The following is a 27,078-nucleotide window of genomic DNA, read 5'->3' as shown; positions in this document are numbered from 1 at the left end:
CCATACCTTCGATGCATGTGCCTGGGCAGGAATTTTTGGAGGAGTGGAAGCTGCCTAGACCTTCTATCCTGCTTTTCGGCCCCTGAGACAGAATCCAAAGACCAGACTGAGTCCAGATGTTTGGTGCCTCCGTGGCTGTATTTGTATAAGTGTCTGGGAATACAAACCCAGGTCTCCTGTGTGGTAGGCAAGGAGTCTACCACTGAACCACAGGGGACTCCAAAAACTAAAATATAAAAAAGGAAATTATAAGGATCTGTATGTAGAAGAGGAATTGATGAAGAATAGGGAACTGCAGGGCTAGGTGCATACATCAGTACTGTTTTCCTATTACTTCACTGTTTGAAATCTTACTAAGACTGCAGTTTAAAATTATTTTTGAGTTCTTTGTAAGATGATTGTGTTAATATACACAAGTTGACACACGACAACTTATTCTCAGAATATGTATGGACCTGCTAAATTACATGAATACATATATTTTGGATCCGTGTACTTTCTAAGCCCAAAATTACCTCAGTGGGAGGTTTTTCATTTGAATAAACAAGATTTAACCATACTGTAATGTGTGATATAAGGAATCTCAGTTCCAAAGTGAAAGAACCAGCCAGAACACCATCCTATAAACTAATTTTAAAGGGTCTGGATCTGAAAAGTTCCTGGGTAAACAAAAAGGAACTCTTCAACCTCTCAAGTGGTGTTGAGATCTTGCCCAGATCTGCCTACAGCTTCCCCTGTAACTAGGGCCCCTGTTCACTTTTAAAGAAAAGTTGATTTCAATATTAAGAAGGGATGACACAGTAACACAGCACTGGGGTGTGCCTGTACCCTTAAGTGGGCAAGCAGCCGAAAGGCCGCTTGCAGGTGGTAAAGGAGGGTTGATTAAGGACTTATCTGACCAACAGCAGCCCAGGCTGGAGCTATATAAGCACTGAGCCTGAGCTAGTCAGGCAGACTTGCCTTGGGAATCATGAAGAGAGGAACCCTTTATAGCAGAGCTGCTGAATTGATCATGGAACCTGGCAGGCAATGCTGCAGTCAGGAGAACAAGAAAAAGGTACCTGGGATAGAGAGGGGCTCATTTATACAGGCAGGTAGTCTTGATTTTTATGTTAGACCCAGGGAGGGTTTGGGGCCAGCCACAAGGCCTACCTGTTTTATTAAGTTGTACTGGTGACTTAACTTTGAGCCCTGCTGGGGCAGGCTCAAGGCCCCCTTAGAGAACCAGTAACCCAGGAGCCCAGACAGAGTGGGGGCCCACCAGGGCATGCATGTGTCTAGAGATTGAGACTGGGACCCAACAGGATGTACAGGAATGTAGGAGGCTGCTTGTGGGACAAGGCAGAATGAAAGTCCAGAGAAGAGGGGCTGCATGTTGAACCAGGCGATATGAGTGCCCAAAGGGACCAAGCATGTAAAGCTAACATCATAAGTAAGAACACCCGTGAGACATGGGGTGTAGCATAGGGAAGGACAGAGCTGTGCATTGAGCCTTTAAGGCTACAGGTGCTCTAGAGGGGTGCAGACAAGCCAAGAGGGCTCAAGTACCTTAAGTGCTGAACTGAGACTAGGAAGGTCTAGGAGGGACCTGATAGTAACTTGCACAGCTTAAGGCTCACTCTAAGGCCCATGGGCAGCCTCCCTTACATGATCCTCAAAAAGAACAAGACATGGCAAGTGAACAATTAAGGGAGGTCCACATTGGACTGGGCTGGGCAGGTGCTGCACAGCCAGGAGGGGATGCCATGGCTGCCCTTGGGCTCAAACCAGCCACAGAGACTTTCAGGTCACAGGAATGGATACCAGCTGGCCAGCTTTAAAGTTTGACCCTGTTTCCCTAATAAACGTATGGGTCTCACAGCAGTAGTCCTGACTCACATCAAGATGTCTGCCTGAAAACTCACCTGAGAGAATCAGGTTGACTAGTAACCTGAATACATGAACCATCAGAGGGAAACGCAGCCCCATAAAAACTCATGTCAACAGGAATTTTTGATAGTTAGCATTTCTGAAAAACCAGGCTATTTTTCTTTCTGAGGCCCAGAAAGAATTCCCCATAATTCTGGGCTCTGACATTGAAAAATATTGGCCAAGCTTCTTATTTCAACATACAAAAGCTTTAAACACCTTAAGGAAGTTAATAAAGGGGGAGGAGGGGGAAATCTGTAATATATTGACCAACCTGTACATGTTCCATAACATAAAATTCAGTTCCGATCACAGAAACATCACTACAATACAATAAGGGCTCAGGGACTGGAAATCCAGCTGAAAATAATGCTTTCTGCACTTGATATTCTCTGTCAATCTAAGAAGAATACAGAGTGTTAAGCACAGAAAAGCATTCAAATTATTCAAACACAATTCCTTAATTTAGTTTTTCATACAATGCAGAAAAACAATAGTTTACCCTCTCAAATACCAAGCACTGGATTATAAATCCAGTACAGAAAACGGATACTACAATGGCTTATGCATCTACCTGCATGGTTATCTATATATTTAACTGCTAACATCCTTTATGCTGATAGCTATATAGATTTAATACATTCTGTATGAAGTGCATGCTAAGCTTGCTAAAGAATATCACTAACCTTGTGAGCTCTAGGTAGAAGAGGACCATGAGGCTTCTTCCGGAGCACATATGCCCTAACACCCTTCTGCAAGTAAAATGTTGGATTGGATTGGCCTGAGCTATAGAGGAATAAAACAGAAATTCCTAAGAAATGAAGTTTTCAAACATTTAACAGAAAGAATAACTCTAACTACAAAGCAGGAATGCACACAATGCGGTTTCCAGACACTGAAAGGGTACCTAATTCAAGGGTTGTCTTTTAAATACACAACCTTACCAAGCAGCAAATGATACTTTGGAAAGTCTGGAGCTCTGTGTTCTGGCCCAGTTTGGCCAAAGATTTCTTGTTTGACACTGAATACATTATGCTTCCTCTAGCTTTGTTCTTCTGTAGGTATCATGAAAAAATCAGTCTATTTTCAAAGCTCATCTTGGAGCATGCTAGTCTCAAAGACTTTCTAAGTTAGGTTTAGAAAAATGCATCAGTATATACACTTGTATAAACTTGCTTTTTCTTGCAACAAAATAGATTTTAAAGACTGCAAATACTAAGAAAGTCAGTGAACTAAGACCCCAATCCTGCAACTCCAAGTGAAATTTTATGTTTATATTGAGCCACACTAAAATCACCAAGGCTGTAAATAGATATCACATTTATCCTACAGGTGTCACTGGGATCAAACAGGTGTACAAGTCCACTTTCCTGCTTCAAGTCCCTATGACGTACAGAATAAGATATGCTAATGTTCTTTCCCAAGATGAACTCGTTTGGAGAAGCAGCAATGCAGCATGGAAGAGTAACAAGTGTAAATGACTGTGGTGTGCCTGTTTCAATCTAAGTCAAACCATGGGACGATCAGGCCCGGGTCAAAGGAGACATCTATTTACAGTCTATAATTCTGGGTGAACTTAATAGTTCACCCATACCCATGTCATGTACTACCAATCCTTAAGGCAAATAAATTTGCTAATCACGCTTTTCAAACTTCATAGATTTCATAGATTTCATAGACATTAGGGCTGGAAGGGACCTCGGAAGATCATCGAGTCCAGCCCCCCGCCCAAAGGGCAGGACGTCAGCTGGGGTCATAGGATCCCAGCAAGATAAGCATCCAGTTTCATCTTGAAGGTGTTCAATGAAGGCGCTTGAACAACCTCCGGCGGCAGGCTGTTCCAGACCTTGGGGGCTCGGACAGTAAAGAAATTCTTCCTTATGTCCAGCCTGAAACGATCTTGTAGTAGTTTGTGACCATTCGTCCTCGTCATCCCCTGGGGCGCTCTGGTGAACAAACGTTCCCCTAGATACTGGTGATCACCCCTGATAAACTTGTAGGTGGCCATCAGATCACCCCTGAGCCTGCGCTTTTCCAGGCTAAAAAGCCCCAGGGCTCTCAGCCTGTCATCGTAGGGTCTGCTTCCCTGACCCCTGATCATGCGCGTGGCTCTTCTCTGGACTCTCTCAAGCTTCTCCACATCCTTTTTGAATTGTGGAGCCCAAAACTGGACGCAGTACTCCAGCTGCGGCCTCACTAAGGCCGAGTACAGGGGGAGAATGACGTCCCGGGATTTGCTTGAGAAGCATCTATGGATGCAAGCCAGCGTTTTGGTCGCTTTACTAGCCGCAGCATCGCATTGCAGGCTCATGTTCATCTTGTGGTCAATGATGACCCCCAAGTCTCTTTCTTCCATAGCGCTAACCAACATAGCACTGCCGAGCCTATAAGGATGCTGCGGGTTTTTTTTCCCCAAGGTGGAGAACCTTGCATTTATCGGCGTTGAACACCATCAGATTCTCATCCGCCCACTTGCTGAGCCTGTCCAGGTCAGCCTGGATCACCCGCCTGTCTTCTGGCGTGGATGCTTTGCCCCAAAGTTTGGTGTCATTGGCGAACTTGGCCAGTCCGCTTCTGACTCCAGTGTCCACATCGTTAATGAAGATGTTGAACAGTATGGGTCCAAGGACAGAGCCCTGGGGGACCCCACTGGTCACAGGACACCACGATGAGTGTCTTCCATCAATTACTACCCTCTGGGTCCGACCCCGGAGCCAATTTTCCAGCCAGTGGATCGTGGGGGACCCAAGGCGACAATTGGCCAGTTTCTCCAAGAGACGATCATGGGACACCAGATCGAAGGCTTTTTTGAAGTCAAGATATATGACAATCTCATCTCCCTTGTCCAGGTGATAGGTCACCTGGTTGTAGAAGGAAATGAGATTGGTCAAGCAAGACCTACCCGCAACAAACCCGTGCTGGCTATCCCTTAAGATGTTGGCGTCGGCCAGTCCATTAAGGATGGCCTCCTTAATAAACTTTTCTAAGATCTTCCCCGGGATAGAAGTCAGGCTGATGGGCCTATAGTTAGCCGGATCCACTTTCCTCCCTTTCTTGAAGATAGGCACCACGTTGGCCTTCTTCCAGTCTTCGGGCACTACACCAGAGCGCCAAGAGTTTTCAAAGATCCGCGCTAGAGGCTGGGCTATGATGCTCGCCAGCTCCTTGAGTACCCTGGGGTGAAGATTGTCAGGGCCGGCTGACTTGAAGGTATCCAGCTTCTCAAGATGTTCCTTCACAAAGTCAGCATTATATATTGCCTGGCAATTTGACTAGTTCCCCCACCTCTTCAGATCCTTCCAGTGACACCTTCTTCCACCATGTCCCCTTCAAACTTCTGACCTTCATCTTGAAAGCTCTGAGCTCTTCCACACAGCCAGAACCTTTTTCTCATTCAAGTCTATCTTAAGATCCATTATGCCCTATACGTGGCATGTACAGGTATAGGGTGCTTGTACACACCACGGGCATTTAATTTGGTTTAGTTCTCTGTAAATTGAAATGGTAGCTTTTAAAAAACCCACTGTTTCCACAATTTCAACTTAGGGAGAATTAAACTAAACTTAAACCCCCCTGGCATATATACAAGGGTGGGGGCCTGATTCCTTACCTGCCTCTCTGGCAGCCGGGGGAGGGTTAGGGGGGAGGGGGTGGTGGTGAGCTGCCAGTGGGCTGAACAGTTCTTGAGCTGCATGGGGGGTCACAGCACTTCTTTCCACAGCTGCGGGGGGGGGGGGGGGTGTGCTTCCCTCTATGGTGGTGGTGGTGCGGTGGCACCCACTTGTTGGTACCCAGCCCAGGAGGCACTGCCACTGAGGAGGGAAGCACCGGCCCCCTGGCAGCTATGGAGAGAAGCACCAGGCCTCCCATGCAGCTCAGGCAAGCAGGCTCTAAAGGGGGGGGGGGGGGGAATCAGGCTCCTGGCCACCGGAGAGGTGTTTTATCTTGCTACATTCCAAAGTCATTTAAAGCAGAATACACCACCAAGAATGCAAACAGCAACACCATTAAAGTGGTGCAAAAGGGCATTTAAGCTGCTTTAAAGGCTAAGTTTGTGGCATGTACAAAGGCCCCAAGAGACTAAAACATCAAATTAATTTAAAATAAGTAATTTGGTCTTCCAGCTGTGTACTAGTTTATACCAATTACCATAAAATAATTTTTGTTATCTACTTATTTATGCCCACCAATCTCTACCTAATATCTTGTTGCTGTCTTCATTACAGCATGGCTAAACATTTTGAAGTGTCAAGCTGGTGTAGGAGCTTACCTTCTGTTTCCAGAAGCTACATAAACATTTGTAAACATGAATCTTTGTCAGTGAGATTTAAGCTCCTGAAAATGGAGCACAGGTGTAAAGTGCTTTTTCCTCCATATTGAATATTCTGTGTGAATGCTCCTTGTCTTTTTCTGTCTGGAGTGCAAAGCACAAATCACACTTTAAACATTTTCATACAACTTAAAAAAAATCCTTTTTACAAAGAAGCTGCATGTTTATTTTTTTTGCAGGAACAATAAACATATTTAAAAAACCCTAACTATTAGAGAAGCAAGGATTTCTTAAGGTGATTCTTACCACCAGTGATAAGCTGGCTGGACACTAAGAACCAAGGACTAAACACTAATATTGGATTTATGTCCCATTACAATTTATCCAGCTTGTGAATTCTTTCTACACAAGGAAGGTGAAATTTACCTACGCCCAAGACCATCTTTTGATGATCTACCAGTAATCAGCTTTTTTTCTTGTTTAATTAGGTGTGGGCTATTCCTGATCATCTCTCTCAGTCCCTCCCCTATGCTGTGCTTCATTTGCTGTCTGGCTTCCTGTAATCAGAGACCTGACAAAGAATGCCTTACGTTCAAAAGCTTGTTTAACTTTACCCGAACTACATAGTTGATCCAATAAAAAAATAACACCCTAAGAAATCATTACCTTTTGCATGACTTCTGGACCATCATAGTTACATCATCACTCTTACACTACATCAAGTATTGGAGAATATGGACACACAATATAAATACGTCCTGTTAAGCATTCACTAAATGAATGGTCTGGACATCCCAAAGTTCAAAGTAACTCGTATTTCTCTCTCCACATTCAGGGTTTGTGAGCATATAACTAGGGTGTGTTTGTAAGTCACTTTCTTCCACTTCATAAACTCCATTGCTACTTTGCGTTAAATCATGTTGAATACAGAGCACTCAAAAGTCACTTTCTTAAAAACAGAAAATGAGACCCTCCTTAAAAAAACAAAACCAACTCCCCAAAAACTAATATTATTTCTGCACACTGGTCTTGGAGACTTCACTGAGGGAGGAGACAGACAGACTGACAAACAGACATAGACTGTGTGTGCATATGTGTGTATTTTATGATATATGTGGGAGCGAAAGAGAAGCATTCTATGTTTGGGGCTTTTTCAGATTTATGCAACAAGAGTACACAAAAATAAAAATCAATAAGTTATCCACTCACCTGGGTATATAACTGGTTATATGGTTAACAAGCAACATTTAAGTAATACTTTTGGTAGTTCAGAGTCTGTCTAAGGGATACCATGTTGGCTAGTAGTATAAAGTCTGTGTTTATCGGTATCACTTAAGTTTTTTCAAATTCTGATCTGTATAATTCGTTAGCTGAGGCAGCTATCCCAAACAATTTTTTTTTATATATGCATTCTAAATGCACACGATCTATATAGGAATATCAGTAAATACATTACAGGACTATATGATTAAATTTATCATGAACCTTAACTGTCTTCTTTGTAGCCATTTCCAATTTACCAATCCCTTACACTGTGAAGGACTACGGGTTTTATTTTAATATTTCTGTGTAAACTGTTTACGTTGTCATTATGTTGTGTGCCTGAGTTTTCATTCTTTGTGCACGGGCTAATAAGTTAAGAGCTGGCTACTTGCAGGAGGAGATGAGATGGATCTACAGAGTCTTGAATGGCTTTATTGACAAATCAACAAATGTGAGATGCCCTGATGTCCAGAGAAGATAAACATGACAAAGGAAGAGAAGTCTGGGGAAAAAGCCAGCTTGGCAGCACCTGGCCAGAGAAGTCTGTGGACTGAGAGAAGTGGAGGAGCTCTGGGAGGTAGAAAGACTGCAAAGGGAACAGCTGAGTCTCTTTAAGGGTGTTCAGAGCTATGCAGGCTGGATTGTGGACAGAGCAATTTTATCTTGCTTACCCCCTTTGGAGGGGACGGAGAACTTCTGGCTGGCTGGCACCATTAATCCCCTTTAATGAAGAAACTATCTGCTGAGCTGCTTGGAATTGTGGGTTGCATTGGGTCTCCCAAATAAGAGCTGAAGTCCCTCTTTCAGGAGCAGAACTGGATTCTGTCCTTGAGTCAGGGACATGGAGAATAAGGGAAGGTGAGAGAATGTAAGGCTAAGGTCTCAGAATGGGAAAGAAACCCACCTCCCCCCTTGCTTTAGAAGCCAAGCTTGGGCTGGCTTCAGGGCTCTTCCAGACACTGGACAAGGCAGCAGCCATCCTGAGACATCACTGCCTGAAGAACACTATGACATGCATACTTTTTTTTTTCCTGATCTAGCTATTGAACGTACAGTTAGCAGTATCTTTTCCTCACATCTGTACTTCTATAGAGTTGATTTAAAGAGAAGCTACAAGTACAGCTGATGGCAAAATATGCTTCTGAATTAACCCCGTCTACTCTTTTTTACTGAATGATTTATATAGTGACATGATTTTGAGACTTCAACTAGTTCAGGGCTCCCTTTCAGCGAGCACTTAACAATCACAGCCTAATCTAAATGAGCAATATTTAAGTAATAAAGGTACTATTTATAAATATGAAGTATTTTATTGATGTACACAGTGTTATACCTTTGTTCTACTTACTACTTACTGAAGGCTTATCCAAGGAGTCTGACTGTTCTTGAAGGAATTACATTTTGAGATTGAAGTCTGTTGGAACTGCTAGAATGGGTGGTGTGATGATTATATAAAGGGAATTAGAGTGTGGCAAGACCTTGGGCAATTTGGAGGCTTATGGTGAGAGGGAAGAATTCGTTAAAAGAAGCATACCTTCAGAAGGCTGGCCTTTTGATTTCTGCACATGCTGTCTGTTTGTATTGTACAAGCAGAACTTCATGGATAAGAAGATGCCATCACATTTCAGTACTTGAATCTCATTTATAGATTTGAATTATATAATAAAAGGAATGTCAGGTTTTTTTAATTAACTGATGATTCCTCTGTTCTCATTTTAGATGCTATATTTCTTTAGAAAAAAAATATTTTCTCACAAGTTGCTTTCTAAGCAGCCCCGCTCATCTTCTACATCTTAATTTTCTTGTGCTTTTTTTTCTCTCTCTTATGTGCATTTATTGTGCCTAGTAAAGCCCACACATTTTTTAAGAAGCATCGTTGTATTTGCACAATTCCAGTTGATTCTGTTTTTTTTCCCCATTTGACAAAATTTTATCTTGCACGTTTTTATATTGCTTTTTGTCTGTTCTTTCTTTTTCCTCTCTAGAAATTCCAGTTTTACTAGTATTACATTTAACTTAAAGGATGAAACTAATAATCCCCACTACTCAGCAAATTTTATTAAATCATACGCGTGGATTATGCCAGTGGCCTTCAAGATGTTTTGGATGTATTCATTTTTATCACTTGAAAAAGGTGCTGTTTCCTTTCCTACCTGATAAGTACCCTTGTATAACTTGCTGTATTTATGTGAATACAAGAAGACCCTGATTATAAGATTATCCCCTCAATAATTCAATTCTGTATCTGGAAAATGTATAAATTTGTTATAATTTTCCAGATATAGAATCTAAATTATTGGATGTGGGAATCTGAATTGAATTTGTCCTGTTTCCACTGCTACAGCAGGGAAAATAAATCTGGGGGGTCTGGTGGCCCCCTTGCCCTCTACCCCCAACCTTCATCCCCTTGCAGCCCCCTACCCACTCTTTGCTGTCACAGGCTGCTCTCCCTGAGCACATGGAAATGATAGGCAAATATGTAAACGCTGATTTTGAAATAAATATGCCTACAGTAAGTTGCAAACAGGCTAATTACTACGGGTACCCATAGACTTATTTCATCCAGGATTGATGCATATCACCTTTTTTGAAACTGCTGCAAGCTTTTGCATAGGTACTCCATAAATATATTTTTATACCTACTTATATATAGTATCAAAGCCATGCAAGATATTAGGCCTAAGCCAAAAGGCTCATGATTTACCATACAGTTCATTGGTCTGGGCCCCAGCAGAGTTAACATCATTTCAAGCAAAGGTGACCCTATAGCTCAGCACTGGTCAGTATGTGTGTGTTCTCAAGACCCGCCCCCCCGACACACACACGCACACACACACACTTTATGTGCCCCCCACAGGTGTTCTTGTCATGAGTCCTGGGATCCTTCAAAAATGTATATGCAGGTAAGGCACAAGGCAACCTGATCCAGGTCCACCTCATGCAGGTTTGAGCCACACTAAGCGTATGTGACAGGCTGAAGGACGCGGTGACAGATGAATATTGGGTGAAATGTTTGGGGCCTGGTTTGAAGATGTCTGCCAGACACTGAAGGCTGTTGAAGAAACAGGAGTTACTGGAAATGGCAAAGAAAGGTATGGCACAGGTGTAGAAGTAAACAGGAAGTAGAAATGTATGCAATGTAGTGGCTCACCATGACTTTAAAATGTGTCAAGTGTTATGGGGGAGTGCAGTGGGTATTGCCATGTCTTATTGAGATGGGTTGTACTAACCTATTGTTGTGGTAAGTTCCCTTCAATATGTTTGCCCTATTGTGGGCCATGTACTTTATTGTTATGCTCAGTATTGATTGCATTTAGTCAATGTCATAGATGGCTTCCATTATTGAGCACATACTGCTATTGGCAACAGTTTAATGATAGACAATGTATTTAATGAGGTTTCCTTGTATGCAAATATAAGAGGAGCATTTTCTCCCATTCTGACTGGGGTGAAAACCTCATCTTATACTTGAGTAAATACAGTATTCATTGTGTATGGCATAAACCCACTTTGTCCATTCTATCACAGTAAATTTCATTATGGAGCCATCAACAATATTTCTTTTTAAAGTTAGCTTTGTTTTCTACTTAGGGTGTTACCGCAAGGTTATCGATGTGATTTACAATGATATAACCAAGATTTCCAATGTTTCGGTAAGGGATTATACTTAAGTCTTTTGCAGTCCTATTACCTGATTCTTAATCTCTTAAAATTTGCAATCGTATTGCATTTTACAAATACATTATTTTAAATCATACACAGGTTAATTTCTCTGGTCCCTTTTTTTCAAATACAAGACAAGAGAGTCTCTAAAAGCCCTTTTTAAATTAAGGATTTGTTAAACATCTGTGTATTACTCATCTACTTACTTCAATCACAGAAAGCAAGAAAAGGCACAAGCAAAGACTTCTTTAATCAAATCAAATTTATTCCCATGGCACTTACACCCAGTGCAGAATAGGCTCCTGATGCTGAGTAAATAAGCTTTGAGCACAGTGAAATATTTTTTACAACAGGGCAACTCACACAGAGATAACAGAAAACATCTACCGCAGCAATCAACCTTTTGGCCACATGAGTGAAGTGAGTGGCATGAGGCCAGTCTCCAGGCTGGACTGGACTCTGCGCGATAGGATGGGGACCTTGGGCCTTTTGTGGCCTCTGTCTGGCCCCATGTGCCAGGACTGGGGTCTAGGGCTCTGTGCCAGTCCTGAGTGCCAAGATCAGGGCCCAGTGCTTCTTCCACCTGGCCCCATGGGCTGGGATCTATCCAGGCCTGCACATGAAGATCAGGGCTTCAGGGCCCTGCATTACTTGAGATTTGTATCAAGAAATCTGTTGTCCTTTTTGCCTATGGCTTCCCTTAGGCAGGGAGGCTAATGAGAGGCTTGGTGGGCTGGGCCCACATTTTAGAAGTGGACAAATATGCCCGTGCCACTTCAGCCCAGCCCCACATGCAGGAATCAGGGCCCTGCAGGAGAAATACATGATACACAGTGGTGGCATGGGAAGTATCCTGACCAAGGTAATGCAATTAAAGTGGCATTGTGTAGTGGAGGGTGCACCCTTCTCTGCTTGTGGACAGGACTCCCTACAAGAGCCTCATAGTTAGCCTCCCACTGGCCTGCTTCCAGTAGAAGAGTCTCAGCTACATGCCGACTTTATGGAAATGGGAAATCCCTCCCTAGCTTGCTCCTCTAGCCCTTGGTTGAGGACAAGTGAAACTTGGGGGCATTCAAACCCCAAGCCTCCGGGCCTAGGCCTGCACATAGGATGCCAGCCAAAGGACTTGGAAGTATCTGAATGCCCAGGCTGGGGCGGAGGATACTTGCCGGTAGCAGGGCCACATATGGTTCCTGAATGATTCAAATGTATTTGGACCTGATTTGGCCGATTTGACCCAGGACCTGAAAATTTTTCCTTTAAAAAAACCCCAAAACAAAACCCTGCAGTTCCTCTGTGCACCAGGATTGAGCTCTGCATGGCCGTGCAACAGCTTGGTGCCCCAGGTGAGTGCCCGGGAGGGGGCTCCTCACAGGGAGTGCTGAGAGCTGGACAGCGGGGTGCCAGGGACCACCTGCACTGGCCTGAATCCAAGACGACCCCGCGTGCACGGTGCCCCCACAACAGTTCGGTTCCAGGCGCGGGCAACAGAGCTGGTGCGGGCCCGTGCCTAGAGCTGACCCCCCTGGAGAGACCCGCGCGTGCCCCCCCCACTGCTGCGCAGGGAAAGCGGCGGCAGGGAGGGCTGGACACGCGGCTTGGCCCGGACCCCGCCCAGCCCCCGCCCTACCTGTACTGGCGCAGGGCCAGCGCCCCGGCGGGCCGCGCGGGGAAGCCCGGCAGGTGTCGGCACAGGTGCGCCTCCAGCCCCGCCCGCTCAAAACGGTGCTGCGGCCGCACCACCGTAGTACCCGGCTCCTCCGCCATGGCTCAGGGCGCTACGACCACCGTGGGTGACGTCAGGCGGCAGCGACCAATCAAATGCTCGGGCGCACCCCCTCCATGTGGAGCGGCGTGTTCTGACGTCACCGGATGCGTCGCGCTCCTGCAGGCCGGAAGCTGGGGGGCGTGGCCGGGGCGGTGCGAGCGCCGGCTGTAGCCGCGACGTGTCTTTCCGCTGCGGGGGTCGGGCTTGCCGCCGCCTAGCCATGGCCGCGTCTGAGGCGAGCGGCGTCGAGACGCTGCGGCGCCGCGTGCGGGAGCTGGAGGAGGAGCTGCGCGCGCTGCGGGCGGGGGCCGGGCCGGGCCCGCGGGCGCGGATCGAGCGCATGAGCCCGGAAGTCACCGACTCCAACCCCTACAGGTGCGCGGGGGGCGGGGGCTCTCCCCCGGGCAGGGGACGAGAAGCCCTGCTCTGGGGTGGCCCCTGCACGTTAAGCTTATGGTGCGGTCTCCCCCCTCCCTCCCCCTCGCGTGTTATGCTTATGGCGCAGACCCCCCTCCGCGCACGTTACACTTATGGCGCAGTCCCTCCTCCTCCTCCTCTTCCTCCCTCCCCCTTTCAAATTTCAATTACAGTGCAGTCCCCCAGTGCATGTTAAGCTCATGGTGTGGTTTCTCCTCTCCCCCCCATGTTATATTGATGGTGCAGAACCCAGCATGCATTACACTTATGGCGCAGTTCCTGGAGGATCACGCCATATAAGGGCACAGGTGCGACCTTGACAGCTAGTCGAAAGGGCCCATAAATGGGAGACCCGCCCTACAAACGCTCCATGCATCAGGCAGAGCAGCCATGTCAACCATCGGGGGACCCAGCAGCAGGCTGATGGTCAGCACCAGTCACTGGGGTCTCCAGCTGGCCCTGAGGCTGGGGCCTGCAGTCAGCTGACTGTCAGCCCAGGCCTGCAGGCACCTGGTTTACAGCTGGGGGGGCAGGGGAGACCTGGGTTGTTACCCCTGACTGTCACAGTGCTGGCAAATCAAAAGGGTGCAACAGGGAGCTGATCTCCACGCCCAGAAGTGCTCTTCCCACCATGCATATGTGTGGCATGGCAGGCAGCACAGTTGTGGGGATTGGGGGTCAGATCTTATGGTGCTTTTACGTGAACTTTAATTCAGAATGGGTGCAGAGGCAGGCAACAAAAATGGTCAAGGGCTTGGGAGGTGAAGCCAAGGCGGAGAGACTGAAGGGAAATAGTCACTCTCAGCTTACAGAAAAGGCTGTTAAGAAGGGATGTACCAGCAAATACTTCAAGGGCTGCAGTAACGAGGAGGGAAAGCACCTTTCCTTTCGGAGAGGAGGATGTGGACCAGTGGCTTGAAGTTGTAGCCAAGGCAGGTTAGATTGGCTCGTCGGGATAACCTCCTTACTTAGAGCAGTGAGGAAGTGGCACAGGCTGCCTCAGGGGGCTGTGGACTCTCCATCACTGGAGGTGTTCAAAAAGAGGTTGCAGAGTATTGGTCAGGGATGATCTAGAAGTAACTGTGCCTCTGCTTTACTATATGGGTATTTCCCATGCTTCTGGGCTTTGCTGATTGCCATGTGCAGAAGGATTTTTTTTCCCCCTCTTGTTGCTATGCTTGTTGGGGACGGACGGATGTTGCCTTCTTCAGAAGCATTGCATGTTGGACACAGCCAGGCCTGGGGATGGGCCTGTGCTGCTGCTGGGACTCAAACCCAGAAGTTCCTGGCTAGAGGGTCCTGCACTTCTGCTCAGGGTGAGATCATTTGGCACATTTAAGATCAGGAGGGAATGTTACTCAATGGTCAGATTGGTACAGATTGTTGATACAGACTGTTTTGCCTTCCCCTTTAGTGGAGGGGTACAGCCCTCCTCGTTGGGTCTTTCAAGCATATTTTAACAACTCTCGTAGCAGCAGCAGCACATTGGTCCCCGCTGTCTTCCTGCTTAACCAGTGTCAGGTTAGAGTGCTCTGTTTTGTGGTTGTGTGATAGTCACCTGTGTAGTTTTAGGTAGTAAGTTAGATCTAAGAATTTGGTTGGGATGCTTTATATAAGGATGGTCCTGTCTCAGGCAGGCGGTTGGACTACATGACCTCTTGAGAGCCCTTCCAGCCTTACTTGCCTATCATTCAGTGAACATTTGTCAAGGGTCTAACAAATTGGCGTATTGATTTCAATGAGATTATTCAGACTAGAATATGTGTGTTGAAAGCCAAAACAAATCAAGCATTTTGAATTGTTCTTGCTAGTAGTAACTAGTTACAAAATGGATAAATGAAACTTGGATTTTGCCTCAGCATCTGTATTGTGTTTGAAACAAAAAAAAGAAGATTATTGTTTCTGTAGAGAAATATATGTTTAATGCTGACGTTGTTTTTCAAAACCAGCTGCTCGTTGTATTGGCTTTTGAATGTTTATAATATTTCATTTAAACTTGCAAAAAAACAGTTAGTCTATATGGTATTCGTCTTGAGTTTCCACTGTCTAATTTGTCAATAAAAATAAAAGACAAACCATTAAACTGTAATTTTAAAGAACTTTTAAAAAATCTGAATGCTTCTGTATACTCAGTGTTTTTCTCATAGGTAAATTAGAAACTAGCATGAGTCTTATATTCGGAAACAAAATTATAAATGATTATTAAGACGGCTCTTTCCTTAACAATGTTTGTGTTTTGTTTTTTACCTAGTCGCCTGATGGCATTAAAACGAATGGGAATTGTGAAAGATTATGAGGTATGCTTATATTTAAATTTCAGAAAACTCTTTTCTGCCCGAGAAATACATTGCTAATGCTGATCTATATTTATTTTTCTTATCACAGAAAATCCGTACCTTTACAGTAGCAGTAGCAGGTGTTGGTGGAGTTGGCAGTGTCACTGCCGAAATGCTGACAAGATGTGGCATTGGTAAGGTAATATACATTTTCTTGTTCCACTAAAAGTAGATCAGTGTGACAGGGATTAGGAGGATGGATTTCATGTTTGAATCTGTCCAGTTGCAAAGTTCAGTAAAAGTAAACAAAAGAATAACATACACAAGTTATAAATGATGTGTCTTCCGAGTTTATGTATTCTCTGTTCTAGTGGAATAGCCTTACCTGAGGCCCAGTCCTGTATGGTACAGACTCCTCTTAACTGGGTGCTCAACCCCTTGTAGAATCAGGTTCTCTTTGAATGGATCATAGTATAACCATAAGTGGTTCTCAACCTTTTTTAGATTCAAGGCACTTACCCATAACTTTTCTGAATCTAGTGGCATCACATTTAAAGACTAATTTAATTTATTACAGGGTATACCTCCTAACACAGGGGCCAGACCAGGGGAGAGGAGCCAGCACTTACCTTCTTGCACAGGGGCCAGGTAGAGGCAGGGGCAACTGAATTACTTACCTCCTCGCACCCCACAGCACCCTTGAAAGAATCTCATGCCCTGGTTAAGAATCACTGTTATAGAAGATATTGAAATAAAACAGCCAATAATGAGGTGAATAATAAAGAAGATTGCATGCTTCTGGTTTGTGTCTCACACTTGTGTTACGTAAATGTGATTTTGTTCAAGAGGATGTTCAATTAAATTGATAAGCAGCAGTTTAAATATTGGTTAGGTGAGAAATATGTGCACAGCACATAATTGTGAAATGTGTTTATTGCAATAATCTATTAGGCCTGTGCGAATAGGGAAGTATTCAATTTGGATTTGGCTGATTTGGAGGACAGTGTTTCAATTCGGCAGCCATGGGGACTTCTCTTGCAGCTCCTCTGGCTGTGCCTGCCTCAGCCTCTGCAGTTCCCCCCGCTGGGGCAATGCCCTGCTGCTGCTTGCCCAGCCAACACGGGTGGGGGGGGGAGGAGGAGGATGCCTGTGTGATGCAGGTGTGGCACCCCCCTGCCCAGGCTGTAACATGCCCCCTTGCCCAGGCTGGGCGGCTTTTTCCAGCCCCAATCCCTCCCAACCCCAACAGACTTACCAGCTGGAAGCAGCTGTCAGCTGCCTGTTTAGTCTGTGGCCAAATCTCCAAATCGGCTGAATCTTTTTCCGAATCGATTTGGATGCTTTGAATCAATTTGGAGCTTTTACTTGGTCTCCTGATTGATTCGGAGATTTGGTCCCCAAATCAGGCTGAATTTCCTCCAAATCAAATCAGCTACTGAAGCTTCGTGCAGCCCTGTAATCTATATGTTAAAATTGAAATGGAAAGAGATACAATCAGAAAATACTTTGAAATAATTAAAAGGATTTATAAAGAGCAGAGTTGATCTAGGTTGCGCGTATAGATGATCTGCTGAACATCTCTTGATTGTGAATAAAATAGCCAAAACCATATTCTGTTAACCACCATGATGAGGTATAAACATGAGATTTGTCTTAATTCCTAGTGGGCAGCCTACTGTATGTGGACCAGTAAGTCTCTGCATATGAGTCAGCTTGGTGAAATGGGTGACAACTTGGGTGTTTTCAAAATTGCAGCCTTTTGCACTTTGCCTTTGAAAATGGATCAACCTGAGGTTTTTTAATACAAACCTATTGAAAATTAATGTGTATTCTCATAATCTTCCTTTTAGCTGCTACTGTTCGATTACGACAAGGTAGAGTTGGCAAATATGAACAGACTCTTCTTTCAGCCCCATCAAGCTGGACTAAGCAAAGTACAGGCAGCAGAGTATACTTTGAAGTATGTATCTGTGGAATTGGATATTAAATTGGGTTACAAATTCATACCTTCATATAATTCACAAAGAAATATTTTTTTTATTGAAATGAAAGCCTGCCCAACATTAGAAATTCTAGTTGTTATAAAATTTTAGCTGGAGTGGGGATTTTTTCAGTAACATTTATGGGCAAAAATCTTAAGGCTTACAGTTATACTTGCAAAAACCACTTATTCCATTAGAAGTTATTTTATTCTAAAACAGGTAAACATCTTTAACAGTAGATGGGACCATGATAAGATGGTTTGCTAAAAGCCTATGTGAGCAAACCTTTCCCAGGGAAGTCTAGGCTTAAGTGTGTGGGGGTTTTTTAAGACACCATCAGAACTTGAGAACTGGGTAGCTATAGTATTTCCTTCAGGGGGCCGTTGCGTTCATGATTGCTGTTAATTCATTTTCTTTTCTCCCTAAGGAATATTAATCCTGATGTGCAATTTGAAGTACATAACTACAATATTACAACAGTAGACAACTTTCAACATTTCATGGATAGAATAAGGTAAAATGTTTTGAGAGAACACACAAGATTACTTTTGGTGTTTCATAAATAATGTCTTACGTTTTCTATTGATTCTATTATATTTTCAATAAGTTTGTTTTCCTTTGGGAAAATAATCACATTTTAGATTAAATGTATGAATGTATGTTTTTGTTTTCTTAGTCCTGATATTCAGTTAGATCTTCGTAAACAGCATTTATTTTATACCCTAAAGTAGTTGCAAGTTAGATTATTTTGTCCTTGACCTCCAAACCACATTGAAATTCCAACATGTTGCAAGTCATATATATGAAAAAAAATATATATTGTACAATGCCAGCTTTTTGCAGCCTGATTTTTCCACTGAAAAGTCATATTTTGTCACTAATGTAATTTGTAAATTAGTTCTTATAACTTTTGATTGACTGTGGAAAGACTGTTGGGTGAAATAAAAATGCGTACCTCTCTTCAAAATTATAAGAGGTGCAAATTAGACAAAGTATAGCCTCCTTTAATCTAAAATGTGCTCTGATTTTAAGTCTTAGTTCTGTAACCACATTTCTAGGAACTGCTTTATTTCATACTTTCTGAATATCTCCAAAGAGTTTTGGATAAATGGGGTTTTTCGGTAGTTAAGACGATTTTTGTGAGTGCTAAACAGGGTGCAGATTTTGTAAGGTATGATGTTGTTTCCAGTTGGTTTCTGTACTCGAATGATGTTTTCATAGCTTAATACTGCATTCCGCAAGCCATTTGTATGTGAAATTTGCTCTTTATTTCAGTAACGGTGGGCTAGAAGAAGGGAAACCTGTTGATCTTGTACTGAGCTGTGTGGATAACTTTGAAGCTCGCATGGCAATTAACACAGTAAGTAGAACACCTGTGTGTGTGTCTGTAATATTCATGTGAGTTTCCTACCATATTCTTCTGTAAATTACAAAAGTAGTTATGTCAGGGAAAAGACACAAGCCCTTATTAAAGAATCTGTTGGTAAATATGAAATTAAATGTAAGGAGTAGATCAGTTGTTTATTCATTTCCTGGACTTTCTGTATAAAGAATAATTTGTAAAACACATTACAAGTGACAGTGGGTGGTGGTTTCTATTCCTTATTTCTTTTCCTCTGGCCCTTTTATGTTCTGGATTTATAATGCAAATGAATTAGTTAGAAAATGAGGGTTGGAAGGGATCTCAGGAGGTCATCTAGGCCAATAGTCCAACCCCCTGCTCTAAGCAGAACCATCCTCAACTATATCATAGCATCCAAAGCTTTGTCTAGCTGTGTCTTAAAAACCTTGAAGTGATTCTAATCGCTTGCAATTAACTTCCTGTCTGTTAATTTGTGTATATCTTATTTTTCATAGGCCTGCAATGAACTTGGACAAATATGGATGGAATCTGGAGTGAGTGAAAATGCAGTCTCTGGGCATATTCAACTCCTCATCCCTGGTGAAACTGCTTGTTTTGCGGTATGCAGTGCTGCTATGGGATCCTTTTCTGAGAATGGAATTTCTAGTCCCTGCTCCCTCTTAAAATAGGACTGATGAAATGAAGATTGTGGCTTTTGGATGCTGCATAAGCCACAGACTGGGTAGTAAAGTGACTCTGTTTATTGCCTTTGTGTGGTGTGTAGTTCTTGTTTGTTTGTTTTTAATGGAATTTGTTTCTTTTCCTCTTCAGTGTGCACCACCACTTGTCGTTGCTGCAAATATTGATGAGAAAACATTAAAACGAGAAGGCGTCTGTGCTGCCAGTCTTCCTACCACAATGGGAGTTGTTGCTGGGATTCTTGTACAAAATGTTCTGAAGTAAGTGACTGAATGAATTTCTGTGACTAACTTATACCCAGGTATATGAAGAAGGCAGTCTGAGTCACTGAGCTCTTTGTTTTGGAGCTACTATTTTCAATGGACTTTATAGAATATTCTCTTCTGTCTGCAAAGGAAATGTAAAAACCTAAAGAACATCATGGCAAGGTTGTTCAAGTCAAGATGAAGAACAAAAATCAAACAAAAGTACTTGAATCAAATATTTTTACTATATAGTTTTGGGGTGTTTTTTTTTTTTTTAACCAATTGGCATTGTATAACTCCAGCTGTCAAAAGAATTGCAGATATCTTTATGTAAAATCTTGAACTATTTTGTGTACGATTTTGGTATTTCTGTCTTCTGAAGTTTATCCCCCCCCTCCATCCTCCAGTCATTCACATGATGACTGAAAGGTTGAATGCTTTGCTGCTGTAATAGGGAACTCTGCTGGGTTAGCAGGATCTACAAAAGCCCTTAGGGTGTGAATGATCTTGGCCTAAGTGCAACTATCCCATCCCCTCTAATTCAAGAACTCCTACCAAACTCACCACCTTTATCCATGCCAAGATCCTACATTCTCCTGTTAAGGCATTTTATTCTTATGTCAAGGCTTTTGGTATGCACTCATTCTCCACATCATTATCTTTTCTCCCTTTTTGTCTGGAATGCAAGTCAGATAGCACATGACGAAGCACAAGTTGGTGCTGTATAAGGAAAGTGAGCTACCTCTGAACAAGTTAACGTGCATTCTGGAAGTGCTACATAGCTGTATTGGTGCACTACTTCTAATTAATGTGGCTGTATATTGCTTCCCATTCCTGAACTTGCTTATTTCTTTCTCCATGGAGATCACCATACAGGCTTCCCTCGCCAGTCACAGTTTTGAGTATCCATGCTTAGTCAAAATGGTGTACAGAATATTATCACAGTATACAGTTTTGAGTAGCTATGGTTTTCCATGGCCACACATCAGCCTGCCACCTGCCATTTTTCCCATAAGCCTTTTGTCGTGCCAACCACAGGAACTTTCAGGAACCTAACCCTAGCGGTTGGCAAGGGAAACCTGTACATTGTGCCATATAGATGTACTCTTAGTATGTCAGTGTTCTTAACTCTACTCGTTTGATGGTCATAGCTGATGCAGTATGTGGATGTGATTCTAAATCTGCTACTACTTTTGAATTAAAGATCCTTGCGGCCCTGGTTGAAGTCTACCAGCATGCCAACCACATGGGGGGGCCCAGTGTCTCCCCACTTCCATTTTCCAGTTTTCATCAAAATTTGATAGAATTTTACCCCCTGATGCTTAGAACATCTGTAGAAATTTTGGAATCATTTGGGTACAGCATTCAAAATTTTCTTGTTAAATGCAGATAGACAAGCTATGAAATTGCATCAGGTTGGCTGGAACAAGTCAAGTTCTTCATTAAATTTTATCGAATTCTAGACAAGCTTTATTTTGGTAATGATTGCCCAGAAACTTTTAGCTTGGGGGTGGGCAATTATTTGGGCCCAGGGGCCACAATTGGGTGTTTTGATGAGTTGTTGGAGGCTGGATCAGCAACCCATCTCCCTTCCCCTCAACAACAACTTGCCAGAACTCCCTATGTGGGATGGGGGTGGGTGGGTGGGTGGGTGGGGAGCAGGGAAGGTGGACGAGGCCAGGATCATGGTAAAGGGCAGTGACAGCACAAGGCCTGGACCAGAGCCATGATCCCACTACCCACATGCCCCTGTGACTGGCATGGGTTCCACGGGCAGGGGCCTGTAGGGAGTGAATCACAGTTCTGCCCTAGGCCCAGGCCTGCGTTGCCACTGCCCCAAGATCCAGGCCCAGATGCAGCTTCCTGCCCACCCCCCAGCTGTGCACCCTGCTTGTGCAGCTCCAGGCCAGTCTCCACAGGGACCTCAGGATCTCAGGATGGGGACAGCATGTGGCTGGAGCTGGGACAGACCCCAGTTCTGCAGGCAGGGATGTGTGGGTCTGGGGCAGTGTGTGATCCACTCCCTGCATGCCCCTGCCAGGTGTTGGGGAAGGGGAAGAGGCATTGCCTGGGCGTTAGGTCCTGGGAGCTAGCTGGGGAGGTAGGGGAAGGGAAGAGCCCTGGGGTCCATGCAGCAGAGGTTGCCTGGGCGATGTAGCCTGCAACTGCCCCCACAACACTCCGCATGGGGCTGAGCCTCCTGTGCTTCTGCCCAGGTGGTGCAGCCTGCATTGCTCTCCCAGCCAGTATGCACATTTAACCAGCAGGGCTGTTTCTGATGCAGCTGCAGCCATCCAGGTGCTGCTCAGCTCCTTTCATCCCTGCCCCTGCCATGCTACTCTTAAGTGGGGAGGAGTCTTCAGCTAGGCGGCTCCTGCCCCAGGGCATGGGACTCAGGCTCCCAGCTGCCTTCCACACACTCTGCCTGGCCTTTGAAAATTCTCTCCTAAAAATAGTAGGTGTTAAGACTGAAGTGGGGTGGAGAGGAAGCTTTCACTCTGAATATAGCTTTTCTGGTTGTAATGAAAAAGATCCCTGTATAAAGGAACAGGTGTATGCATCAGCATATGTTCATTAGCATCAACTAAGGAGTGTGCCAGTTTACACTATCAGAGGCTCTGATACATAAGTTCTGGAGTGGTACAGCTTGCTTAAACCCAAATTCCAAACATTCAGTGTCACAACCTGTCTACAGTTGTTGGTACAAATGTATTTTAAAAATGACATCTGGAAAAACTCACTTATGTTTGAATCTGTAAACCAAACTATGCCTATTAATTTGCTTTTTCTAGGTATCTACTAAATTTTGGTACTGTGAGTTACTATCTTGGTTACAATGCAATGCAGGATTTCTTTCCCACTATGGCAATGAAGCCAAACCCACAGTGCAGCGACAAAAATTGCAGGAAACAGCAGGAAATATATAAGGTAAAACTCTCTTATATTTTGGAAGGATTTTTATTAAAAAGCTTAATGCATGCTAAATATCTAATCAAATGCTGAAAACTGGTAACGTTAGTCTCTTTTTTCATAATGCACGTTCTGCAAACAGTTTCAGGTCATGTCAAGTAAGCTTGGCAAACCTTAGTCCCCAAAACAATTTTTCTCTGCAATCAATTAGGTTTTGGGTTTGCAAAGCAACTCTAATATTCTAAATTTTGTTTCTAAAGATGTTAACTTTTTTTAATTAAAATTCTGCTTATGGTTACCTATTTTCTTTTTAAACAAAAAATAAGCACAATCACTATTGGAGCTCGAATTCATACTCGCAAAAGTTAACTTTGGTCTTCCCTGATACTTCTATGAGTTCTACTGTCTCATGCATACTATGGCTTCTTTCACCCATAACTGAAGGGCATAGATACTGAATCTTCAAAGCAGTATTTTCTCCAAAGTAAAAAGGAGAGTCCATTTTTTTTAAATCCGTAAACATTTCCTAAATGTCCATAAAGTAGTAGCCCATTTAAATAATATTGTTAGCTTGCTTTAGCACTCCTTTCTTTCTCAACTGCTTAACAAAAATAGCAACTGCAGATTCATGGGTCTCTTTCTTTCTTTCTTTCATCTCTTCAGAAAAAAGAAGCTGCACAACCAAAACAAGTAGTAATTGAACAGGAAGAAGAAATAGTACATGAAGACAATGACTGGGGTAAGAGATTGACTTGAAATCAAACAGACACTGGCAGTGTCAGCCTTCAGTTAAAATCCTCAAATCTGAACACCATGGGTTTCTCAGTGGGGTTTTTGTTTCAAGTTTTTAAATAATTTTTACCACACTTTCTGCTTAAGTATTAATCCTAAGGCTCTTGTTTTGATATACCTGAACCTGCTTCACCTTTTGATTCTCCAACACTGAGCTTTTCTGTTCAGAATTGCAGAAGAATGTTAATATTTTTTTTGCATTTTTCTTTTAAACTTTTGAAAATATTAATTAGATTTTATACCTTTAGAGGAAAAACGTCTTGTATTTAAATTTACCTGGCTGTCTGTCCCTTCTTTAAAGGATGAGCATGAAGGATCAATGAGCATCCATTAACTCCCTGTCTCAGTACCTCACTAAGGACACCTCAGATAAATTTTTATTTCCCTCAAGGGCTGGATTTAAGAGCATTGCTATGCTGAAACCAAAAGCACATTTCATCAAAGAATGCTTTGAAATTGTTACTTGCTAAGTATTATACTTTTAATGAAAGGAAAATGTAAGCTTGCAATCAGGTTAAGTGTCCATAAACTGAAGATTTAAAACATGAAAAAGGGTATCGGGTAGGGCAGTGGTTTTCAAACTTGTTTGGCCACATACTACTTAGGAGCAGCAGTATTTTGCAGATATATCTTGTACATCCAATATGTCTGCATGCACACTGTGTGGCAAAGCCATTCATTGCTCACTATGCATTGACCAATTAGAAGCTTCACCATCATTATTAACATTTAGGCATATGCCCCTTGGCAAAGCAATATACACCTTGACAAAGCAGTGTGTACCCCCATGGGGTATGCTACCCCTATTTTGAAAACCATTGCAGGGAAGGCTTAAGTTCTATTCCTTGTGCTTTTTAAAATACATTGTAGGAAAAAATCTTGCAGTGACAAACTTGCTCCATTCTCCCCTCAGCATCATCTTTCTGGGCAAGCTGCTAAACTGTATTTCAAGAGACTGATTGCTGCAGTTTTTGTCTAATAGTACTGACTTGGTCCTTTAATTAGAACATTTGCTATTATAGTTGCCCATTTAACTTCTTTTTATTACTTAGGCATTGAGTTGGTATCAGAGGTTTCAGAAGAGGAACTGCAAGCTGCTTCTGGTCCAATCCCCAATCTTCCAGAGGGAATTACTGTAGCATATACCATACCTAGTAAGGTAATGTTGGCTGTCCTATTTTATACCACTTTTTGTACAATAAAAATCTTCTGAAACTTAAAACTAGCTTCAAATTATTCCAAGGACCCTGAGAATTTTTTGATCAATTTGTGTTGAAGTTTAAAGAGGAATTTTCCAGATTTTTTTATATTCCAAACACCTTTTTCATAATATTTTTTCTATTAAAAGGAAGATGGCAGTCAGACTGCAACCAAATTCAGGATTGAATTTAATACTGGTATTTATATATACTGGAACTTTATTTTCACAGTTCGAGTGGCCAAGGTCTAGAACGGGCTCCCAAGGGAGGTGGTGCTCTCCCCTACCCTGGGGGTCTTCAAGAGGAGGTTAGACGAGTATCTAGCTGGGGTCATCTAGACCCAGCACTCTTTCCTGCTTATGCAGGGGGTCAGACTTGATGATCTATTGAGGTCCCTTCCGACCCTAACATCTATGAATCTATAATTGGAATCATAGTCCATTGATGAACTCTAATCAGCCACACAACTGTGAACGATTTTAGGTTTAATCTTCCAGTTTGTACTCTGAAATCCTTGGATCCTTTGTTCTGGAAAAAAAACAAGATACAAACAAACTAAACCTCATTTTAATTTTTCCCCTCTTGCCAATAGGAAGAGAATGCTGCAGCTGAGGAAATGATGGCAGAATCTGAGGAAAGCCTAGAAGAACTCATGGCCAAAATGAAGAACATATAGATAAAAGGAATATCAAATTGGATGTTTTGGACCATGTGAGAGATCAAGAAATATTGCAAGATATATTTGAGGAAATTAAACTCCTATGAGAAGTTTTAAAACTTGAATTTATGGTAAAAGTGCTGTCTTACTGACAAAGATAACGCTATCTCAGTTTTCTATATTTACATTCTACTGCCTACTTGCGTTTGATGTTAAAAGTTGTACTCTTATTAGCTGTACAGGGCTGTACACATGTACAGGGCTTTTGTCTTTAGCATCAAGTATGTGCCCAGTTCTCACTCTTAAAGCTAATTTGCAGCAAGATTCTTAACTGTATCTGCCAAAAGGAAATGGGAATGATTTGGTCAGCATTCAGCTGCTACCCACCTGGCTGACACCTTTATACAGGCCAAATATTAAGTTATATCACATATACAGTTTTATGAAGTAACTGATTAATACACAACAAATGACTCATTATTTATTCAGTATACATAAGAGGTAAATGTATTAACAGAAACAGTTTTATTTGCCTCTTTCAAATTGCAAAGATATTAGGTAGGATCATAATGTTTAAAAGACATTTTGAAGGGAATTGCATACCAGTATTTAAAACTAATTAAAATCTAGAAATGTCTTTGATTCTATTTTGATGTGCAGTGGAACTTTTTTTTTTAACCTTTGCAATTTCTTTAAAAAAATTAATGTACTAGTATAGTAGAATCACACACTTCCATTAAGTGGGAAGATTTTAATGGACATTTCAGATTTTTTTTCTCTCCCCCCTGGCAACTTAATATGTTGGACAAAGTAAGAATATACAGATTTTAGTCTTATTTTATTCATTTATTTAAGGTACAAAATATAATATCAAGTGCTACAATTTTAACAGTAAATCTGAGAAATGAGATCTTGCTATAGAACTGTCCTATTAAATTAGCGCTGATACACTGAGATCATCTGTGTTGATGTGGAGCTCTCCAGCACACAAGTGTTACAATATTTAATAAATTACATTAATTTTGGTTCTCATCTGATATACAGTTCTTCTCATTTTATGCATATGATGCACAAGCTACATTTGCTGTAGCTAATTTGCCTAAGGGTGGATTATCCATCTCTAGAAAAGTAACACTGCAATTAAATCTTGTTAACACAGTCATACAATGATATCAGATTGGAGTGTATTCAGAGAGGAATGGTGACAGCTAAAAGTTTGGGAATTCAGTCCATGGAAAAGCTTTTAAAATGGCACTGTAGTTCTTAAGGAAAAAAAAAAAAAGAAATGAAAAAGTGAAAAGCCTGTTTAAAAATGTCAAACCAAGAACAAAACTTTCAGAGGAGAAAGATAGACCATGCATGACAATTTAATACCTAATAAGTATTCTACCCAAAGACATGATTATACAGGGACTAAGGAGGAAGATAATTTTAGGCTGTGGTTGTGGAAAAACAGGTTTTTTTGGAGGGGAGGCGGGGGGTTATATTAGAAAAGTCTTCTAAAGAAATTGGTCAAAAATATATAAAGAAATACAAACGTGGTAAAAAAATCCTGCTTTGATAGCAAAGACATATGAGACTATAACATCACAATTTTTATTAGAGATGCTGCAATAACCTAAGGCAGACAAGGTTCCTTGGGTGAATTTGATGTCTTTTATTAGACCAACCCACATAGTTGGAGAA

At 42.6% G+C, this 27,078-nt stretch overlaps 2 protein-coding genes across 5 annotated transcripts in view; one reads left to right on the top strand and one right to left on the bottom strand.

The window, feature by feature from the left end:
• The window catches only part of ACAD11 (acyl-CoA dehydrogenase family member 11), a 70,910-nt gene extending 58,012 nt beyond the window's left edge, over positions 1–12,898 (bottom strand). The window contains exons 1-3 of the mRNA XM_014602518.3: positions 12,735–12,898; positions 2,595–2,694; positions 2,183–2,308 (exon numbers count right to left, since the gene is read on the bottom strand). Coding sequence (XP_014458004.1) covers positions 2,183–2,308; positions 2,595–2,694; positions 12,735–12,871 — 363 coding nt within the window. The 5' untranslated portion in view covers positions 12,872–12,898. The remainder of the gene's footprint in view (positions 1–2,182; positions 2,309–2,594; positions 2,695–12,734) is intronic.
• Positions 12,899–13,007: 109 nt separating this feature from the next.
• UBA5 (ubiquitin like modifier activating enzyme 5) lies at positions 13,008–26,429 on the top strand. Of its 4 annotated transcripts, XM_006273843.4 has the most exons (12): positions 13,008–13,247; positions 15,541–15,586; positions 15,675–15,764; positions 17,416–17,525; positions 17,975–18,061; positions 18,823–18,907; positions 19,405–19,509; positions 19,721–19,848; positions 22,626–22,761; positions 23,407–23,482; positions 24,588–24,694; positions 25,327–26,429. In XM_006273843.4, the coding sequence occupies exons 1-12, from the start codon at positions 13,093–13,095 to the stop codon at positions 25,408–25,410; spliced, it is 1,209 nt and encodes a 402-aa protein (XP_006273905.3). In that variant the 5' UTR covers positions 13,008–13,092; the 3' UTR covers positions 25,411–26,429. The 4 variants fall into 4 exon arrangements, with proteins under 4 accessions (XP_006273905.3, XP_019339097.1, XP_019339096.1 ...); XM_019483552.1 differs by lacking the exons at positions 13,008–13,247; positions 15,541–15,586 and adding an exon at positions 16,143–16,336 and having other exon boundaries at positions 15,673–15,759; XM_019483551.2 differs by lacking the exons at positions 13,008–13,247; positions 15,541–15,586 and adding an exon at positions 16,143–16,336.
• Positions 26,430–27,078: the final 649 nt, after the last annotated feature.

Source organism: Alligator mississippiensis, chromosome 5, assembly GCF_030867095.1.
Source record: "Alligator mississippiensis isolate rAllMis1 chromosome 5, rAllMis1, whole genome shotgun sequence".
NCBI lineage: Eukaryota > Metazoa > Chordata > Crocodylia > Alligatoridae > Alligator > Alligator mississippiensis.
The sequence above is the reverse complement of the archived record's forward strand: the minus strand, read 5'-3'. Positions and strand labels throughout refer to the sequence as shown.